This window comes from Piliocolobus tephrosceles, chromosome 10 (assembly GCF_002776525.5).
Source record: "Piliocolobus tephrosceles isolate RC106 chromosome 10, ASM277652v3, whole genome shotgun sequence".
NCBI classification, from domain to species: domain Eukaryota; kingdom Metazoa; phylum Chordata; class Mammalia; order Primates; family Cercopithecidae; genus Piliocolobus; species Piliocolobus tephrosceles.
This window is the reverse complement of record NC_045443.1, coordinates 22,862,901-22,883,453: the sequence shown is the minus strand read 5'-3', so window position 1 is coordinate 22,883,453 and position 20,553 is coordinate 22,862,901. Positions and strand designations below refer to the sequence as shown.

Here is a 20,553-nt window from a genome sequence, read left to right as displayed (position 1 = left end):
GATCTTACAAACTGCTAGACTGGAATAGTTTCAATTCAGGTATTTTAATGGTCATTCAGTACTACATATGCTGACAAAAATTATGGCAGCTCAGTGAAGTTTTTAGAAATGTTCTAGATGAAGTAAGTTTAAGGTCAATTCAGTTATACAGATATATTCTGTGCTACGTATGTAATAACTCTTGTAATTTCAGTGGAAATGCAAATATAAAAATGTGTTAACTAAAATGAATTAATGAAAGCCATAGAAATACTATAAATTATCAATGACTTTTCTTAGGTGATTAACTTCAGAATGATCATTTAAAATTTTATTTATTATGTTTTGGATGGTTTTCTATATCAGGTGAATGATGTAGGCATCAGCTTTAAGATTAAGCAAGTATTTGTTAAATATAAGTATTTAATGTTTCATAAATTAAAAATAAAGTATATTTAAATGCACATTTAGATTTGAATAGAATATATTTAGTGTTCTGTAGGATACTGTAAAAGTGTAACTGTTAGCATTTTTATTTATAATTCTAGAAGTGTTCCAAAATAGATAACTAAGAACAGACTTGGGGGATTAACAGCTTTCTTAAATTTTCCTCCTTCCCTTTCCACATGTGAATATAATTTTTAAAAAGTAATTTTACATATGAATGTAGTTTGTAGCTTTTAAATAAACCAGACTAAGATAGCAAGTTTTACAGCTGATGATGTGTTTTAGAATCAAAAGCAATTTTTCTTTTTGATAAAAGCATAATAATGTACATTTCTAATTGTTTATATTATATTTTTTAGCATGAAATAATACAACCATTTTGATTCAGTCAGAAGCTGGTATGTTGCCTAAAGAAACTTTTCAGTTATTTGTCTCAGAAAGTATATCTTACAGAAAAGCAAAGGCACCAAGGGGCTCAGAATTTTAGATAATATCTCATAATCTTTTCAATATTGTAAACTTTTTTTGTTCTTAGGAGTTCAAGATATAAGTTTTGATGTAAGTAATGCATGTTTGACTATGAAGTAAATCATATTCATCATGTAGATTTACCTAAATTCAGTCTGGTAAACCATATGATAAGTCCAACATTTACAGGTGCAGATTGATATCAATCGATAAATCCATAGAGAAATTTCCTATCCAAGTTTTTACCAGCATGCTGTCACTGATTAGAATTAAAATGGTCATTTGTTAGTGTAATATTTTATAATTGGTTTTTAGTGAGAAATTGAAAAATACCTTGCTAGGTTAATTTCTTAAGAACTTTTAAAACATAGGCAGATTAGTATAGTGAAAAGATATATAGAGAAAGGACATTGAGAGCATATTCATCATTAATAATGTAGGGAACTGAAATCTTGTCAGGGCAAAGATGTTTAGGATGAGATGTGTGTTTGTCAAATCATAGAACAATCTTGGAAATGGAAATGGCAATAATTAAATCTTATAGACATAGTAAGGACGTTGTCCCACAAAAGCAGAATTATGGTTTGGCAAAGAGAAACATGGTTGAGGAAGCAGTATATCTTGCCATCATTTAAAATAATGTCAGGTAGAAAGTGTATGAAGAAAAAAGGTGGATATAAGTTACAGAAAGTTAAAAGAACATAAATGATGACACCTTGTAGTATGCTTCTGATTAATTAGAATCTTTCTGGTAAGACCTAGTATATATTCAGAAACAACTGATTTTCATACTTGTTTAGGAAAAATAACCTGATAATTCTGAAGAAAAATTTGATATAGGTAAATATATGCAAATCATTCATGTATTCTTCTCTGTAATTTGAGAATATTTAGCCATTGCTCTCCTATGTAGAAAATCAAGAACTAACCATGTTAGGAAAAGAATTGTTGATACCATTTTTATTAGGGCTAGAATTGCTCATTCACACTGTATTTCCTGGCGTCTTTGTACCATGTAGTACATGAAGCATCATCATTTTAATAACAGCCTTCCAAGAGAAAATATATACCACCATATTAAATATAATTAATTATTAGACATTCTTATTTCAGAAACGTTAAAATATGGAAAGATACGGTAAGATTATTATACAGTAATGTTGTATAAAATATGACAGATCATGCAAGCTTATATCAGAATTTATTTTGTGCTATGCAATTTGCTAGGTGTTAGGGTGGAAAGTTTGCCAGTCCCTCTGCCTTCATGAAGCTCATATTCTTGGAGGATAGAAAAACATTAAATAATTTACTGTGTAGTATGGTGTGATACAATATAAAGGTTAAAGAGGAAGGCTTGATTAACTCTGTATGAGGGAAACTTACAGAAGTTGTAATTCTTGAGCTCAGATTTGAAGGATAGATGGGAGACTCACATAGATTTATATTTCAGTACCCATGTTTATATATACTTTGAGTGTGGTTCTGAAACTTCTAGCATTTGCAAAACAATGTGCTAGCCAGTACTCATTTGATGATGTTTACATAGTTAGTTCATGCTTACTAGGTTGCTTGCCACAGAGTACAAAATATCTTGGTTAGTTTAGCTTTTTTTTTCTGTCTCCTTTTCTCCTGCTTTGCTGCCTTAGTTTATGTTAACTACAATGTTAGAATTTTTTTTTTTTTTTTTTTTTTTGGAGATGAAGTCTTGCTCTATCGCCTGGAGTTCAGTGGCGTGATCTCAGCTCACTGCAACCTCCGCCTCCCAAGTTCAAGTGATTTTCATGCCTCAGCTTCCCAAGTAGCTGGAATTACAGGTGTGTGCCACCATGCCCAGCTAATTATTTTTTTGGTAGACACGGGGTTTCACCATGTTGGCCAGGCTGATCTCGAACTTCTGACCTCAAGTGATCCGTCTGCCTCAGCCTCCCAGTGCGGGGATTACAGGCATGAGCCACCACACCCAGCCCTAGAAATGTTTTTATAGAGCAGGAAGAAGGGAACTCAATATTAGAATTTATTTTTAAAATGTTACCTTTACTTATCATGCTGCTTATGTTTCTGGCTTGGTAACAGACTTTGAGAAAGGCCAGGCAGGTGAGTGTTGCTGCTAGGAAGCAGAATGCAGCATTTACATTACAGATCTTATGTGTGACATTCTAGGATTGGAAGTGCATAAGAATAAGGGTAGCCTATGCTCATATTTGCATTCGATCATTGACTATAGGGTGGAGAATGGGCTTAAAGGCAGTAAGACTATAGAGAGGGAGACCAGTTAGTAGACTGTGTGGTAACCTTGGCTAAATAGGTAACCTAGGTTTTGGTGGTGAAAGGAGAGCTACATTGATCAATAACTTATTATGTGCCACGTAGTCTTTTAAGTGTTTTGTAATAGTAGGCCATTTAATCCTCAAAACAGAGCTCTGAGGTCGGCACTAATCCTGTTTTGTAGGTGAGCAAAGTGAAGTAGTAGTTTTCCAAAGGTGAATAATTAGAAAGTGATTGAGTCACAGTTTGTACTTGCATACTCTGGCTTCAGAACCTATACTCTTGACTATAGATTAATGAGATATTTTGAGTATAATAACAGCAGGACCTAGTAACTAGTGAAATGTGGCAAATGAAGCAGGCTCTTGTCTGCTTTAAAGACAAGAGAAAGAAAGGGGAATTATCCCACATACCTACAGCTCTAAAATTATACATAGCAATTGGGTTCTACCCTTTGGAAACTCAAGTTTATTTGAGCGTTGAGATGGGAAAATGTTTACAGAGCAAGTTTTAATAGTCCTAACTCAGTTTTCAAATGAGTATGATCTTTTATTTTTTTCCCTTGAGTTACCACTAGAAGTATTTTTGAGTAGCTAACATACATAATTTTTAAATCAGTGATAATCTTGGTAGTTGTGGATAATTTGCTATTTTTTCCTCTGTGGAGATTGCGTGTCAGCTTAGATTTTTTTTTTTAAGAAGTGTCAAGAAGAAGTAAAGTAGTTATATAATGTGGTATCAAAATGTAATTATATATTAGTTGGAGATAGTTTCCGGATGTAGACAAAATTTGTGAGTTGATATTTTAAGTCCTGAGTTAGTAAAACAAATTGTTTAACACTAGATAGCCTTTTGTTTGTTTTTGAGAATATTTTTAAAAGGGTTTTAAACAGATTTTTATTTTAGACAGATTATAGATCTTAGGACATATTATACTTAAGTTTTTCTCATTCAGAAACTTTTACTAGTGATAAGGCAAGCTTTGGATTAATGGTTCAAAATTAGAACATATTAGTCTTTTTTGTTAGCCATCAGAATTATAGTTGTTTAGAAAATTTATTTTAGGAGCAAAAGTGAGTAGTTAGTTATGTCCTATAAAAATAAGTATGATAATTACTTTACAAAATATTTAATGGTAACAAAGTGTGAGTCAGATGATTATATAAGGATATATTTATAGAATGTAGATATCAGTCTGCTCATCTGAATGAATTTCTTTTTTTAAGTTTCAATTCAGTTAAGTTTTTCTTCATTGTGCAGTGCCTACCATGTGTTGAATACTGTGTTGGGTACTGGGAACAAAATTGTTAATCCCGGCAGGCAGCCTGTCCACACCCAGTCTAGGGTAATTCTTACACTATTTGGTGTGTGCATATGTGTGTCTTGGTTAAATGGAGATAGGTGGTAGGCTGTCTTGGAACTTTAATTCTACTGATAATCTCAGCAATTATCATTTTCTCTGAGAGATACTTATAAACAGATGTACAAACTATACCTAAAGTAGTTATACAGCTTTTGGTTTTCAGTATTTTAATAAGGTTTTCAGGAAGTAGATAAATAAGTTCAAGATGCAAGATGGCATAAATACAGTATGTGTGACATGTGAGCTTTTCTATATTACCAGTAACTTTAGAATAATGAAACTCCAGTTACATTGTGTGTGTGTGTGTGCATGCGTGTGTGTAGTGAAATTTCACAATTATGGAGTAGATTACACATTTGGCTTTCTAAATTTACAGATAGTAAAGACTCCAGTTTGGTCCAACATGGATTATATCTTAGTTTCCTCCTAACATCCCAAATGACTACGTCTTGATGTTTGCTCTGTGTTTACACATGACTTCCTCTATAATGAGAATCTTCTTCCTAGTCTACTGATCCCCACCCAGTTTGAGGTTATATACGCCTTTGAACCTGAACTCTCTAATTTCTTTTTCATTAGGGGAAATTTATCTTCTTCAAGAGGTTAGCAGTTGGATTGTTACTTTCAGGTATTTGGGAATACAGCTTTTTATACTGTCCATTAACATGGTAGATTATCATTGTCTTAACCTTTATTTGATCCAACCTAACATTTTATCTCCTTTTGTTGATTTATAAATTAGATTGAATAACTGTCCATTTTTAAAATAATTTTTATTGATACATAATATTTGTTTATGGGGCACACGTTTTATTTTGTTACATGCATAGAATAAGTAATGATCAAATCAGGGTATTTGGAGTATCCATCACCTTGAGTATTTATCATTTCTAAGTGTTGGGAACATTTCAAGTTCTCTCTTATAGCTGTTTTGAAATATACAGTACAGTGTTGTTAACTACAGTGAATCTGCTTTAAAACATTAGAATAATTTCTTTTTTCTTTTAACCATATTAAAAGAATCTGCAAGGCAGAGTTATTCTCTTTCAGGGCTATATAAAAATGGACTGAACTTAACATTTCAGGTAGTTGGTGTTTCTTAGTTGCCAGTTGTGTGATTGCCTAAAATCTCAAAGAGGTTGAGTTTAACAAGGGCATATCATGTTGAGTTGTTCACATTGTTATTTTCTGAGATATAAACTGCCGTTTTAGAATTTTACCAGTTTCACCTGCACTTCAGAAACAAAGTGTTAAAAAGATGGCAAGATATCGAGCTGTGGCCATGCTCTAGGAATGTAACATAGTAAAAATGAATGAATTCTGATGTCAACCTAAGTGTACTGACATTACCCCTAAAAGAGACATCAGTGAGGACTGATTTAGAGCTCAGTTCATGCCTGCAATTAAAAGGATATATTAAAAGATTTGTGATATTATCTACAAAGAGTTTTGACCCATAGAAGAAAAACATAAAATAGTATAAAATATAATTTGTATATTAAACTTATATGTATAAAATATATCATTTGAGTATAAAAATATATTAATTTGTATATAATTAAATTTTAAATTCTCCTAAAATAACTTTTATAATTATAAATAATTCTGTAGATTAGCAGAAGAAACATGGTATTTAAGGTGAAGAGGTTTGTTTCTTAACTTCTTTGAAATGTTTATTAAATGTGACCTCACATCTCAGCTGTATATCCTTCAAATAACTAAATAGTATCATTTCATATGTGGCATATATAGTTGCCACAAAATTTTAAGCCAGACTCTGTTTGCTTTTATGTTAGTATAGTATCCTCAATTTTGTACTTTTGTAGGGTGAATAAAATAATTCAAATTCATTAGTGTGTTTCTTATAGGAAAACACAATACATTCCTGTAAGACTGTAGCTATCAGTTTTTAAACCTTACACATTCTATTATAGGGATTAAATGCTGTGATATCTCTGAATTTTTATTGGTAATAGAATAGGCCGAATCATAATTACTACTTGAAGATTCTCTAGCTCATGTCTGGCATGAGTATAAAATAAGCTTTGAAGATAAATATAACTTTTCTTTACTGTTAAACAAATTAATCTTAATTTTGTTTTAATTAAACGCCCCCTAAATTTAGTAACCAAAAATTTTTCCTTTAGTCTCTTGCTTACAGTTGTAGGTAATTGTTAGTATAATTACCAGTTTGTGATTAAGTGCTCCCTACTGTATGCTTGCCTTGCTTTCACCTAGAATTTAGGGCCATTACTTTCTGTAACCATTTCAGTGAGCTGCCATAGTTTTCAGTCTGTACTGTCACCTGATCCAAGCATGCGCCAAAATATCCACTGTTTCTGGCTCCTGTATGCTGAATCTGCTTTGCAAACCCTTCGTTCTTTGAGCTTTTGCTTTAGCCAAAAACCAAATTTAACAAGTTTTCTGGAGTGTGGACATATGCCATTTGCTTCCTTAGCTCCCATGTTATGTAACTCTTTAGCTTTGTATTAAACTTGTAAATACTTTATTAAATACAATAATGGCATCCCCATGTGCAATTGTGTGGCTCATGTGTTAAAATAAAGGCTGCTTGTGAATTTGTCAGAAGAATATGAATGCTCCACTTGTGCTGCATTCAGCTTTTTTTTTTTGTTTGTTTGTTTTTTGAATCAGCCATTTATTCTTTCATAGTGTTTGGTTTAATTATTTGATTATTTTATGTGTTATACTAAGGTAAGTTTAATGTAAATGAACTTTGTATTCTATGTGATATCTCATAGGAATTGTTATAATATACTTTCCCACTTAGATATGCTGGCCTTTTAAAAATAAATATATGTAGAACTTAAGTAGCTTCCTCCATTTTTTATTAATTTTTAAAGCACTGTTTATGGATTACTTTCTGTAAAGGTCATTTTTAAAACAATAAAGCTACCATGTATTACTTGTGGTACAGATGTAGGCAAGCCTAATGTGAGAAAAATCTATTCTTATAAAAACATAGTACATAATTATTTGCTTTAGAAAATAATATTGTAAACTTCTAGAATGGTTTAAAAAGTAAGTAGGTTTTATTAGTGAGCTTATGAAAAGTTAAGACTTTTTATTTCATGCAATTTTTTGGGAAAATAGGTATTTTCTAAACTGGGATACATTTCTATAGTTATTTGTGATAAGTATTTTCTCAGAATCGTAGGTAATTTAATAGATTAGAGCAACCACCTGAATAATAGTTCATCTTATGATACAAAAATTCTCTTTTAGGAAAGGATGATGTTAAATGGATGTTCAGATTGGTCCGTAAGTGTGTATGTCTTAGAAGAAAAAGAGAGTATGGATTTGGAAGTGTATTTTTGCTGTTAATATATATATTTCATTTGGGAATATGAAGAAATTCTTTAACACAAGTAGTATTTGTGTAAAATAGGTTCACTTAATTGTTCACACATTTCTTAATTTATAACATTGATTGCTAATACCATATTGTAGTCTTTTCTATTTCTCGTCCTTATTTGATCTTGTACTTTGATGTTTTTCTCAGTTTCCTGAATTCTGCATTTCTTTCTTCTGAAAGAAAGTTTTAAGGTAGCTTTGTCTTGGAACCAAAACTTTAATTCAAGAACTGGCTGGCATCATTTGTAGTTCTGGCTTTTATCTCCTTAATTCTCCCCTTTGCTGATCCTCCTCCCTGTGGAGGAAACAAAAATTTCATCATAGGAATGTGAGCTATAACACGCCTCTTAACCTTTCTTTACTTTGCTGTCTTCACTATTTTACTAGTGAGTATAATTCTACTTATTCTACTAATTTTGAAAAACATATTTTGAAAATCAGATATATACTGCAATTCAAAAATAGAAACTTTGGATTTTTTGGCTTTTAGATTTATTAGTGTCTTTTATATGGAAAATTTACGATGAGAGCTTAGCATTCTATTTAGAGTTGATTTTTTTTTTCTATATCAAGTTGTTCCCAAATGAGAATTGGCCACAAAAAGAAATAAATTATGATATGCTAATTATAGACTTTCTGTTTTTAACACGTACATGAAAAGCTACTATAATTTGCAGCTGCTGTCACCAGTAGTTTGCAGCTAAATGCAAGTGATTAGGAAATATGTATGACAGATGCTCCACTTACAGTGCTCCATTACAAGCAATATTGGACTTCTCTTTGGTAATAAAATACAATTCTGTGATTCTAAATCATTTTTAAAAATTACAGACCAATACATGGAGTGTTATATCTGAAATTTTTCCTTATATACATTACCAAAGTATTGGAGTTAATTTTTTAAGTGTGTTTGCTTTCTTTTTTTTTTTTTTAATTAGTCTCTAATTTCTTGTATTTTGGCTGAAGACCCACATCTCTGTAGAAGGATGGCTTACAGATGGCTTTCTCTCTTTTAACATTGACAAATCTTTGCCTTGGAAAGAATCCACAATATAGTGAGTTATAAAAAAATAGGTACCAAGAAATGAAATCAGAATTTAAGTTAAATTTATGGATATAACACATAAGGTGTTCACTCAGTGAGGTGAGATGTAGAATATCCTATTAGTCTAATTCTAAAATTCTAATCATAGCTAAGATAAGAATTTGGAAACTCTGGGTCTACATTTAAAATTATATCTAATCATATATTCCTTTAGTTATCTCTTAAAGTAATAAAGCAAATGCAGATAGGTGGTTTGTTTTCCAGCAATCGAGTTTAAAATGTTAAATCTTACACCTTTTGAGAAGTAACATTTTAAAGATGGGAAGTTTAAAAATCCATTATAGAATAATACTTCTTTACTTCCCATAGTATGTTTATTTTAAACATTTCATGTTCATATAGATAATGTGCTGTTGAGTAATAAACTGATTTAAAATTTATTTTTCAGATGAACCAGAAACTCGAGATGCATGGTGGGCAGAAATCAGACAAGAAATAAAATCACATGCTAAAGCATTAGGCTGTCATGCTGTAGTGGGCTACAGTGAATCAACTAGCATCTGGTAAATGATAATAACAACTTGATTTTCTAGACACTAATTTAGACTGCCATCTGAAAGGGGAAAAGCTTTATGCAAATAAAAGAAAAGAGAATAGCGAAGTGGTCAGGAGCATGGGCCTTGGAGTACATTAGATTAAGGTTCGTATGCCATCTTTGCCAGTTAATGACTGTGTAATTTTGAGAAAGTTATTTAACTCTTCTGAGCCTCAGTTTGTACATTAAAATGGAGATAATACCACAGATCAATTAATTGTTTAAATCAATATTAAATGGGAATATAATACTGGCACATAGCAAATATTAACTCTAGGCTTCCTTTATTCTGCTGTGTAACTGTATTAACTTCTTTCACTGGAACCTTTGGAACCCTTAATCTACTGTAAATGAATTGCCATGTGCCTTTAAAGTTTGTCCACAAACTCATTCTGCCTTCTTTTACCTACTGTAATGTAACTTTCTCCTGCTAACAAATCATTCTTCCTAATACTGACAAATTAGGGAGGGGCTTTCATACTCTTGGTTCTCAATTCCTTTTTCTCCTTCCCTTCATTTGAACAATCTCCTCCTTTAAAGTACCTGCCACTCTACTGTTCCATTATCTACTTCCAAAGCATTCTTTTGCCTTTCTTAGTTACTTCTCTGTTCTCTCCTCCAGTTACACGTGATTACGTTCATTCTAGCAGCTGGCATTATAGTTTCTTATTCTCAAGTCCTCTGACCCCACTTAACTTTCAACCATATTTTGGACCTCAGTATCACTTGATACTGTTCCTCCTTAAAATTTTGAAACTATAAAATTTTACTCTCAGATCACAACTTAACGTTTTTCTACCAATATCATTTGTTCTTTTATATCTAGTTTGTTTTGAACCTTACCTTAACCAATTGTTTTCTCAGCCCCTTACTTAGGTTCTGGCTTTTCTTGTTCTTTTGCCATCCTTGAACCCTACTTTCAGCCCCCTCGAAAGTTTACAATTGATATCATCTAGAAACTGTTTAACCTTCTGCTATCTTATTTTTCTACCATCTATTCTTAGATAATTCTTACTGTCAGATCCTCTGCTCTTGTGGTGATCCTTATTGTTAGGGAAAAAAGGATTAAACTGTAGTAAATGTGGGCATTACAGAGCCATATTATTTAATCTTCTGTGGGCTTTTCTTTTCCTTTGCAGATCATGTGTTATACTCCTGGACCGTTTATTCCCATAGTAGCTGTTCTACTCTTGTTAACTACTAACTTTGTCATGCTTATCTTGCCTTACTCCCTGGTTGTCTTGCCGCACTGATGGATTTAATGTCATAAACTTTCAAGCCTCAGATAAATGGCTTTTTTGTTTGTTTGTTTTTGAGACAGAGTTTCACTCTTTCACTCAGGCTGGAGTGCAATGGTGTGATTTCGGCTCACTGCAACCTCCGCCTCCCGGGCTCAAGTGATTCTCCCACCTCAGCCTCCTTAGTAGCTGGGATTACAGCTACCTGCCACCATGTCTGGCTAATTTTTGTATTTTTTATACAGATGGGGTTGCGCCGTGTTGGCCAGGCTGGTCTCAAACTCCTGACCTCATGATCTGCCCGCTGCAGCCTCCCACAGTGCTGGGATTACAGGCATAAGCCACCATACCCAACCAAAGATATGGTTTTATAAAGAAGACATAGTTCTTGGTATCAGATTTACATTCTACTGGATAATTATGATGTAAAATAAATTTTAAAATTGAGATACAGATGCTTTGGGATCCTAGAGGGCTGAAAGCTCAAAGTAGAATTGGAAGAAAGTGTCAATGAAGTAACTGATGCTTGAGTTGGATTTTGGGGGATGAATATGAATTATATAAATAAAAAGAAAAGGCATAGGGAGAGGTTTCAAAGCTTACAAGATGCATTCGACGCTTAAAAGAGTAGCAAAAAAAGAAGGCCACAGAATGTAGACTCAGGATGGCTGAAGATAGGTCACAGTTGGAGGAGTCTGCAAATTAGTTCAGTTAATTTACTTAGAAGTTTGAGTACATCTGACAGAAGCTTTTTTTCCTTTCTAGACCTCAAAAACATCTATGTATTTAAATTTTTACTAATCTTTTCTGTTCCAGCCCATGCTACTTTCTGTTACTGGATTAAACTCTCTGAAATGCACTTCTGCTCTTATAACTTCTTGATTCGAAGGCATCAGTGGTTTCATGTTATTCCTTCTGACATCCTTAATTCCTACCTTGCTTTAAGCCTGGTCTCCCTTTGTTTATTTACAGTTCAAGTGACTATTCCTTCCCTGTTCTCTTAGGCTTCTGTTTTATTTATACCTGGTTTTCAGCAGTTCATCCCTAGGTTGCTACTTTTCTCATTTGTTTAGGTTATCTCATTCAATAATTATGTTGATTGTTTAATTTTTTAGCTTTCAAATTGGGTGACATATAAAGAATTTAAAAATTATTTTGAATATCAGTTTTCTGTTATATGATGATATAGTTTAAGCTTCATTTAGTATATTTTATGTATTTCAGAAACCCTTATAATGATTTAAATTTAGATTAAGCTATATACATCACCTATATAGAGATATTTAAATAGTTGTGCTTTTAGAATAATTTTAGTAAAACTTCATATACATTTAAAGAATATTTTAATATAATTTGATTCATGCTAGATTCAGCAATTAATTTATTACTGCTTATATATTTTGAAACATTTCATTCTTTCAGCTTTGCCATATTTTAAATGAAGTTATTGTCTTTAATATTAATACTTTATTTCAATTTTTAATTTATGAAGAATTCTTGTCCTCCATTCAAATAAAGTTACCTCTGTTTTCTAGGCTAGGTTTAGGAGTTAAACCTCATAAATATTAATTAATATTTAGTAGAGTCTAACTTGAACTTAAATTGTCACTGTTATAATTATTTTGATATTTAGCATTTTCCAAAGTTATACTGTCTGAAAAATGTTAACTTATTTGTGTTTTTTCCTTTATAGTGAAGAGGTCTGCATTTTATCTGCATCTGGTACAGCGGCTGTACTGAATCCTAGATTTCTGCAGGATGGCACCGTGGAAGGCTGTTTGGAACAGAGGTTGTCATGGCAGCCTGGCTTATTTTCCATAAGGGCAGAGAAGGGAGAGGTTGACTTTTTTTCTCAGAGTTGGGATAATTCTTCTCCGTAGGGTGGCTTACAGTGATACAGTGTAGAAATCAGGACCAAGCACTTCACTAATTTTTAACTAACCCATAGTAACAGAGGAATATTGGATTCTGTACTACATGGCAAACATTATTGTTTCTAGTATCTTGATAAGTGACATATATGATTGCCAGTTGAAGAATTTCAAGTGTACATTTTTTTTTGCTTCATCATGATATAGAACTAATCTTTTGATTTTTGTCTTCCTTTCATTTCCCTGTGTCTCACCTCCAAAAACAGAGGTTATGAAACAATTTTTATAAAAACAATTCTTAATTTACAAAATAATAAAAGTACTGTATTTTATCAAGATTATCTATAGATATAATATATATGGTCCTTCCCTGTCCATAGGGAATTGGTTCCAGGACCCCTTGCAGATATCAAAACCTGCAGATGCTCAAATCCCTTATATGAAATGGTATAGTACTTGCATGTAACCTATGCACATTCTCCCCTATACTTTAAATACTCTCTAGATTATTTGTAATACCTGATACAATACCTGTTCATCATTTCATTTTCATGGATTCAGTGTAATGCTCAGCACGTGGTAAATTCATTTTTTGCTTTTTGGAATTTTGTGGGATTTTTTATTTTTTTCCTGAATATTTCAACCTGTGGTTGGTTGAATCTGTACATGCCAAACCCATGGATATGGAAGGGTGACTGTATATTTAAATATATATACATACACACACACACACACACACACACACAAACTATTAGTTTGTTACCAGAGTCTACCTGGATAATACAGATTTTAATTACCCCTTATGCCACAGTGTGCCTATTTACTTCCCCCCTGCCCAGTATTAATATATTAAGCATATATTAAGAAAGCAAAGGTCAAGTGTGTGGTGGCTGACACTTGTAATCCCAACACTTTGGAAGGCTGAGGCAGGTGGATCACTTGAGGTCAGGAGTTCGAGACCAGCCTGGCCAACATGGTGAAACCCCCGTCTTCACTAAAAATACAAAAATTAGCCTGGCATGATGGCGGGCGCCTGTAATCCCAGATACTCCAGAGGCTGAGGCAGGAGAATCGATTGCTTGAGCCTGGGAGGCGGAGGTTGCAGTGAGCCAAGATGGCACCACTGTTCTCTAACCTGGGCAACAGAGCGAGACCCCATCTTAAAAAGAGAAAAAAAAAGTACCTTGTCAAATTTAGTGTAAACTTGCAAGCATTTAAGATATTCTAGTTCTGGTATTCACTAGAGGAACTTGGTCAGTTTCTTTGGTCAGTATTAAAATGAATATTGACTGTTATAAATTCCAGAGCCTTAAAGGTCATTGTAAATAGGAAAGTGAAGGAGGGGCATTTTGAAGCACACTAAATAATTAGAATGTTGTGTTGGGAAAACTCTCTTTGTCAGTGAGTTGTACCAGTGGTACGATATAGTTCTTACACATCTGTAGATTTCATTCTTGATAGGAAGCCTAATTTAACAAATAACCTTTTTCATGTAGCTTGGTTTTTTTCTGTATTGTGGCTTGGATGGATACAGTACATTCTCTTATATGGTAGTTCAGTACAATAGGTGCCACCCCTAGTTGTAAAAAAAAAAATAAAGAAAAAACAAGGAAAATGTCTTTTCTTTCTGCTATGAAATTATTGTTGCTTATTAGAAAAAATTTAGAGAATGTAGGAGAGTAGAAGGAAAAAAAGATTCCTTATGATCTCACTATTCAGGGACAATCCCTGTGTACATTTCATATTTCGAATGCTTTCGTAAATTTTAATACTTTTATTTTTATGCCTTATATATACCACTAATGTTGAAATTTGTGTGAGCCGTTTAGTTAAAAATTGCTTCAGTTTTCATCCTTTTATACCCCCTTATAACACATTGACTTTGGATTCAAACAAACTGAAATTCAAACATGAGGCCTGCTACTTAGTGCTTAGTGCAAGTTATCTCAGGTTGGTTTCAGGCTAAGTGGAACTACTATTTGCTGCTATATGGTGAACATTATACTGGGGAGGTGGGTGTGTTTAGCTATAGTTTTCTTATTTAATCTCCAAAGAAACCCACAAACTTCTCTAGGTACATATTCTAGTTTTATAAAGGAGTTTCTGAGAGGTTAAATAATTTTCTTGTTCAGGATCACACAGTTCGGTTCAGATGTCTGACTTCTCTGTTAGTTGTAATATACCAGAATGGCATCTTCACAGTAAAAGAATAATATCTGGGAGTAATTTAATGTGAGTTGGAGAGTTATGAAGATTCAGTTAAAAATTCTGTAGTCCCAGCTACTTGGGAGGCCAAAGTAGGAGGATCACTTGAGCCCAGGAGTTGAAGGCTACAGTGAACTATGATTGTACCACCACCACACTGCAGCCTGGGTGACAGCAACACCCCGTATCCAAAAAAAAATATATATATATATATATAAAAAATCTGCAAAAGTCGGCTGGGCACAGTGGCTCAAGCCTGTAATCCCAGCACTTTGGGAGGCCGAGACGGGCGGATCATGAGGTCAGGAGATCGAGACCATCCTGGCTAACACGGTGAAACCCCGTCTCTACTAAAAATACAAAAACAAAAACTAGCCGGGCGAGGTGGCGGGCGCCTGTAGTCCCAGCTACTCCAGAGGCTGAGGCAGGAGAATGTCATAAACCCAGGAGGCGGAGCTTGCAGTGAGCTGAGATCCGGCCACTGCACTCCAGCCCGGGCGACAGAGCGAGACTCCGTCTCAAAAAAAAAAAAAAAACAAGATCTGCAAAAGTCTTGTTTCCTGGTATATATAATATGAATTTTCCTTTCCTTTTTAAATCTGTCTGGTTGCCAAGTTTCAGCTTCTAATGGGTTACTTTAAGTTAGGGAGCATTGAGACCCACATCTTACCAGAGCTCTGGAGGATCTGCTTGTGTGAAAGCGTGGAATTTTTTTTGTGGAGTTTCTCTCTGTTTCCGTCCTTATTGTGCCGACATGCTCAAATTTAATGAACGACAAAAATGCCTAATCATTTTAGAATGAACTCACAAACAGCATAATACAACAAGCATTTTATAATAAGTGGGGAGGTTGTGGATGGTTCATTTGTGGTTTATGTATGATATTTATGAAATAGATGTTTTGGTTTTTCAAAAAAGTTAAAACTATCACAGGAAATTAGAAATCTTAGAGTATGCCTATTTTTGACTTACTATTTTTCTTTTTTAATACTTTTTACATTAAATTAAAAACTATTATGCTTGGATTTTGTTTTTCAATTTTTGGGGGTACCTAGTAGCTGTATATATTTATAGGGTACATGAAAATATACAATTAAATTATTGATTATAGTCACCCTGTTGTGCTATCAAATGCTAGGTCTTATTCATTCTTTCTATTTTTTTTGTACCCATTAGCCATCCCCACCTTCCCTCCAGCCTGCCACTACCCTTCCCAGCCTCTGGTAACCAAAATATTTTTTTGTTTGGGAATTTTTTTTGTGGTTATATTTGTCAACCAGTGGGAAAATGTCATCATCATCATCTAACCATTTTTTTTTTGATGTTGTATCCCAGAGAAAAAACTTTGAGGTGATAGTGGTGTTTGTCAGGTGATAAGTCATCACACAAATAAATTGGTGCAAAATGACTTTGCAGTTGGTAAGTCTTTTCTCTCATAGGAAAAATGCATGGTTCTGATTTCATGGTCGTTTTTAGTTCTTATCAGTCATAGTGGTACTCTTGTAGCCTACAGTGGTAGAAGTTGGATAGTTCGTATACAAGTACTGTGTATGTAATATCACTTACATAATTATTTTTGAAAAAATTTGTATGTTTTTAAAGAATGTCTTTTTTTTTTCTTAATCTATTTATATAGGCTTGAAGAAAATTTGTCTACACGTTGTGGGTTTTGCCATATACCATATGATGAACTGAATATGCCATTTCCAGCTCATCTCACATATTGCTATAACTGCAGGAAACAAAAAGTTCCTGATGTTCTGTTTACAACTATAGACCTCCCAACAGATGCAACAGTTATTGGAAAAGGTTGTCTTATTCAAGCAAGGTATGTTTGTGAAAACAGCATTTGGTGTCCCTGAAAAAGTATGATATATGGAGCCATAAACCTATTTTCAAGTGTCAGCTCTACTGTTTCCAACCCGTTTGATCCTGCACAAACTGGGCAGTTCTATTGGAACTTTGTATTTTATTGCATGTAAAAAAAAAAAAAAATGCTCTGTGTAAAACTCAAATTTAAGTTTTTATACAAAAGCAGTTTTTAACTTTTAAATTCTGTACAAATATTTATCATTCTGGGAATTATTAACCTGCCAAAGGCTAGGGATGTGACTAAGTATAGACTGCTTCAATGACGTTCAATGTGTAACACATTTTAGAAATTGACTCTCTTTTTTTCTTTTAAAGAATAGTGCCATGAAGTGTTTCTTTTACTGCTTTAATTAGCTGGTAAGAGTTCCTTTTAAAATGCACTGGAGTAGAAAATCCTAATTGGGACACTCATGACAACAGCTGCCAGGTTACCAAATTCATCAGGTACTTCTGTCCTCATCTTAGTTCTGACATCTCAGCAATAGTGACACCATTATTTTCGCCTTGAAATTCCTTTGATTTTGTGATGCCACACCTTCTATGTTTTCCTACCTTTATAGGTAATCTTCAGCCTCCTTGTTGACTTCTCATTTCTTGATCTTTGAGAGCCATGGGTTTGGACCTTTTGCTCAAAGCTCTCTCCCTAGTTGAACTCATCAACTCATATAGATCTATATGCTATCTATGTATCTGTGACTGCCAAATTTATAACTCTAGTCCAGAACTTTCTTTTGAGCTTTAGACTTTTATACCTGTCTACTTCTATCCCATTTTGATAAGTCATAGGCATCTCATACTTGTTCCACGTTGAACTGCTGATTTTCTCCACTTTTCTTATTAGCCTTTTTTGTTTTAATAAATGGTACCTTTATCCAGTTCTTCATGCCAAATTTGGTATTCTTTGACACTATCCTCTTTTTCAACCTCCCCACATCAAATTTATTACAAAGCCCATTGATATTTCTTCTAAAATGTATTTCTAATCCATTTATTTTTTTCCATCTTGCATCTTAGACCTTCCATTTGGGATTGTTTTCCTTTTGCCTTAAGTGTACGCTTTAGTATTTCTTTTGATGGATCCGCTGGTAGTGAACTATTTTTTTTTTTTGGTCTGTCTGAAAAATGTGATTATTTTACTTTTATCTTTAAAAAATATTTTGGGCTAGCAGTTGTTTCTTTACAGCACATTGAAGATACTCTTTCGCCACTGTCTTCTGGCTTTCATTGCTACTGTTGAGAAATAATCTATTAGTCTAATTACTGTCCCTTTGAATGTAGCCTATGTGGCACGAAGTAGATGCTCAAGTGACTGTTGTATTATTTTAATGAGTAACATTTTCTTCTGCTTTCCATTTATATTGAACACATGCAGTTATAAAACCTAAGATTTTAAATGATATTCTCTACTGATTTTGGCCATTATTTCGTTTTTAGAGATTTTGAGATTTTTTATTTTTGTTTACTGAAATGTTGTTCTTTAAAATATTTAATTTTTGTGGGTAAACAGGTGTATGTATTTATGGGATACATGAGATACTTTGATACAGGCATGCAATGCATAATAATCGCATCGTGTAAAATGGGGTATCCATCCCCTCAAGCATTTATCCTTTGTGTTAGAAACAATCCTGTTATAGTCTTAGTTATTTTAACTTGTACAATTAAATTATTATTGACTGTAGACACCCTGTTGTGCTATCAAATACTAGGTCTTATTCATTCTTTCTATTTTTTTGTACCCGTTATGAAATAGGATTTTTAGTGCAAATTTATACAATGACAAAAAAAAGAAAAGTTTATTGATATAACTCAGTAAGTCCATTAAAAATAAGTAAATGTTTTATTCAGCACACTTTTAGAAAGTTTTAAAAATTGACATTTTTAAAGTTGGTACCAGGAATACTGTTCACTGACTTATTTTCATTTACAGGTTATGTCGCTTAAAAAAGAAAGCACAGGCAGAAGCAAATGCTACAGCTATCAGTAATCTGTTGCCATTTATGGAATATGAAGTGCATACTCAGCTAATGAATAAACTAAAACTCAAAGGAATGAATGCTTTGTTTGGACTAAGAATTCAGATCACAGTGGGTGAAAATATGTTGATGGGCTTAGCGGTAAGTTTAGATGTTTTTGGTTTTGTTTTATGATTTTCTTAATTATAGTGGATTCTACTTTATGTGATTCAAAGAGTCTTTTCAAAGACTTATCTAAAGACTTTGACATTAAGACCTTTATGGGATGAGGACATTTTAAGAAGTGAAAAATCTGGTGATAGGTTTTCACGTATTTTAAAGGGACTGTGATCATAACTTTAATAATTCTATTTCTAAAAGTTACCGTTTGTCACTTGCTTAATAAGTTGTCCACAGTTTTTCTGGACTTTATTATTGTTTACATATTGCTAAAACAGGGTTCCCCCATCTCGGTACCAGGGCAGGATACCTTTTTGTTGCCGGGAACTGAGTTGTGCTTTGTAGGATGCTTAGCAGCATCCATGGCAACTCCCCACTATAAGATAGTAGCATCTCCCTAGTTGTGACAATCAAGAATGTCTTCAGAAATTGCCAAATGTCCCTTGGTGGGCAGAGCAAAATTACCCCAGGATGTGGATTAATCTTTAGTTTTGATGGAGAAGATAAAGCAAAACATGTGAGACACTATTAGACAATTAAGCTTTATCATAAATGTGCACCTGTGGCCAGTGGTAGACTGTGTAATAAAATACAGGTGTTTCTGGCCAGGTGTGTTGGCTCACACCCATAATTCCAACACTTTAGGCAGCTGTGGTGGGAGGATCACTTGAGCCCAGAAGTTAGACCAGCCTGGGTGAGACTACTCTCTCTATAAAAAATACTAAAAATTAACCAGGTGTGCTGGCAGGAAGCTCAGGTGGGAGGATCACTTGAGTCCTGGGAGGTTGAGGCTGTAGTGAGCCCTGATCATTTCACTGCGCTCCAACCGAGGCGACAGAGTAAGACTCTGCCTAAAACAAAACAAAACAAAACAAAACAAAAAGGTGTGTTTCTTAAGTGCCGATGAAATACAAGAGAAGAAAAAGCTGTGTCTTAGCTTAAGGTTCATTTTGGCTTGTTAGCAAATAAATTCAGACTGGAAAGATGATAATGAGGAAAGCCAGTGCTGCTTCTATAAGTAGTGTAGGACTCAGAGAACCAGGTACCTGCAAAATGTGTATTGATCATATGGAATCTGATGAACCACGTTTATGGAAATTCTCTCATTTTCTAGGTACTTTGCTAACCAGCATTTTGTCTGTGTTACTGGCAGTTTTCAAATTTAAATTCTCTTGCCATCTTTTTGAGAATACATAGACATTTAATTTTAAGAAATTTATGGAATTTGACTTTTTTGTCTCTATACATTTGCAGGTCGAATGCACATTTGTTCCGTTTCATCTTTCTCTAAGAGCAAATATGTAAATTTTTGTATGTAGAGGATAATTGTATGATGATGATAAACTAATTAGGTATTAACAGTTTTCTAACAACAGAAATTTGTAATAAGTAACTTGGTTCATATTAAAATATCTGATATTTAGGCTGGGTATGGTGACTCATGTCTGTAATCCCAGCACTTTGAGAGGCTGAGGTGAGTAGATCGCTCAAGCCCAGGAGTCTGAGACCAGCCTGGGCAACATGGCGAAACCCCATCTCTACTAAAAATACAAAAATTACCCAGGCGTGGCAGCTTCTGCCTATAGTTCTAGCAACTTGGGAGGCTGAGGTGGGAGAATCAGCTGAGCCTGGGAGCTTGAGGCTGCAGTGAGCCATGATCATGCCACTGCCCTCCAGTCTGGGGACAGAGCGAGA

The 20,553-nt window shown here is 33.8% G+C and overlaps 1 protein-coding gene across 4 annotated transcripts in view; it reads left to right on the top strand.

Annotated features, from left to right (window-relative positions):
• Window positions 1-20,553, top strand: part of C2CD5 (C2 calcium dependent domain containing 5) — a 95,770-nt gene that overhangs the window by 42,925 nt on the left and 32,292 nt on the right. For all 4 annotated transcript variants that reach the window (XM_023209076.2, XM_023209074.2, XM_023209073.2 and 1 more), the window contains exons 11-14: window positions 9,391-9,505; window positions 12,469-12,564; window positions 16,488-16,679; window positions 18,654-18,840. In XM_023209076.2, the coding sequence (XP_023064844.1) occupies window positions 9,391-9,505; window positions 12,469-12,564; window positions 16,488-16,679; window positions 18,654-18,840 (590 nt within the window). The remainder of the gene's footprint in view (window positions 1-9,390; window positions 9,506-12,468; window positions 12,565-16,487; window positions 16,680-18,653; window positions 18,841-20,553) is intronic.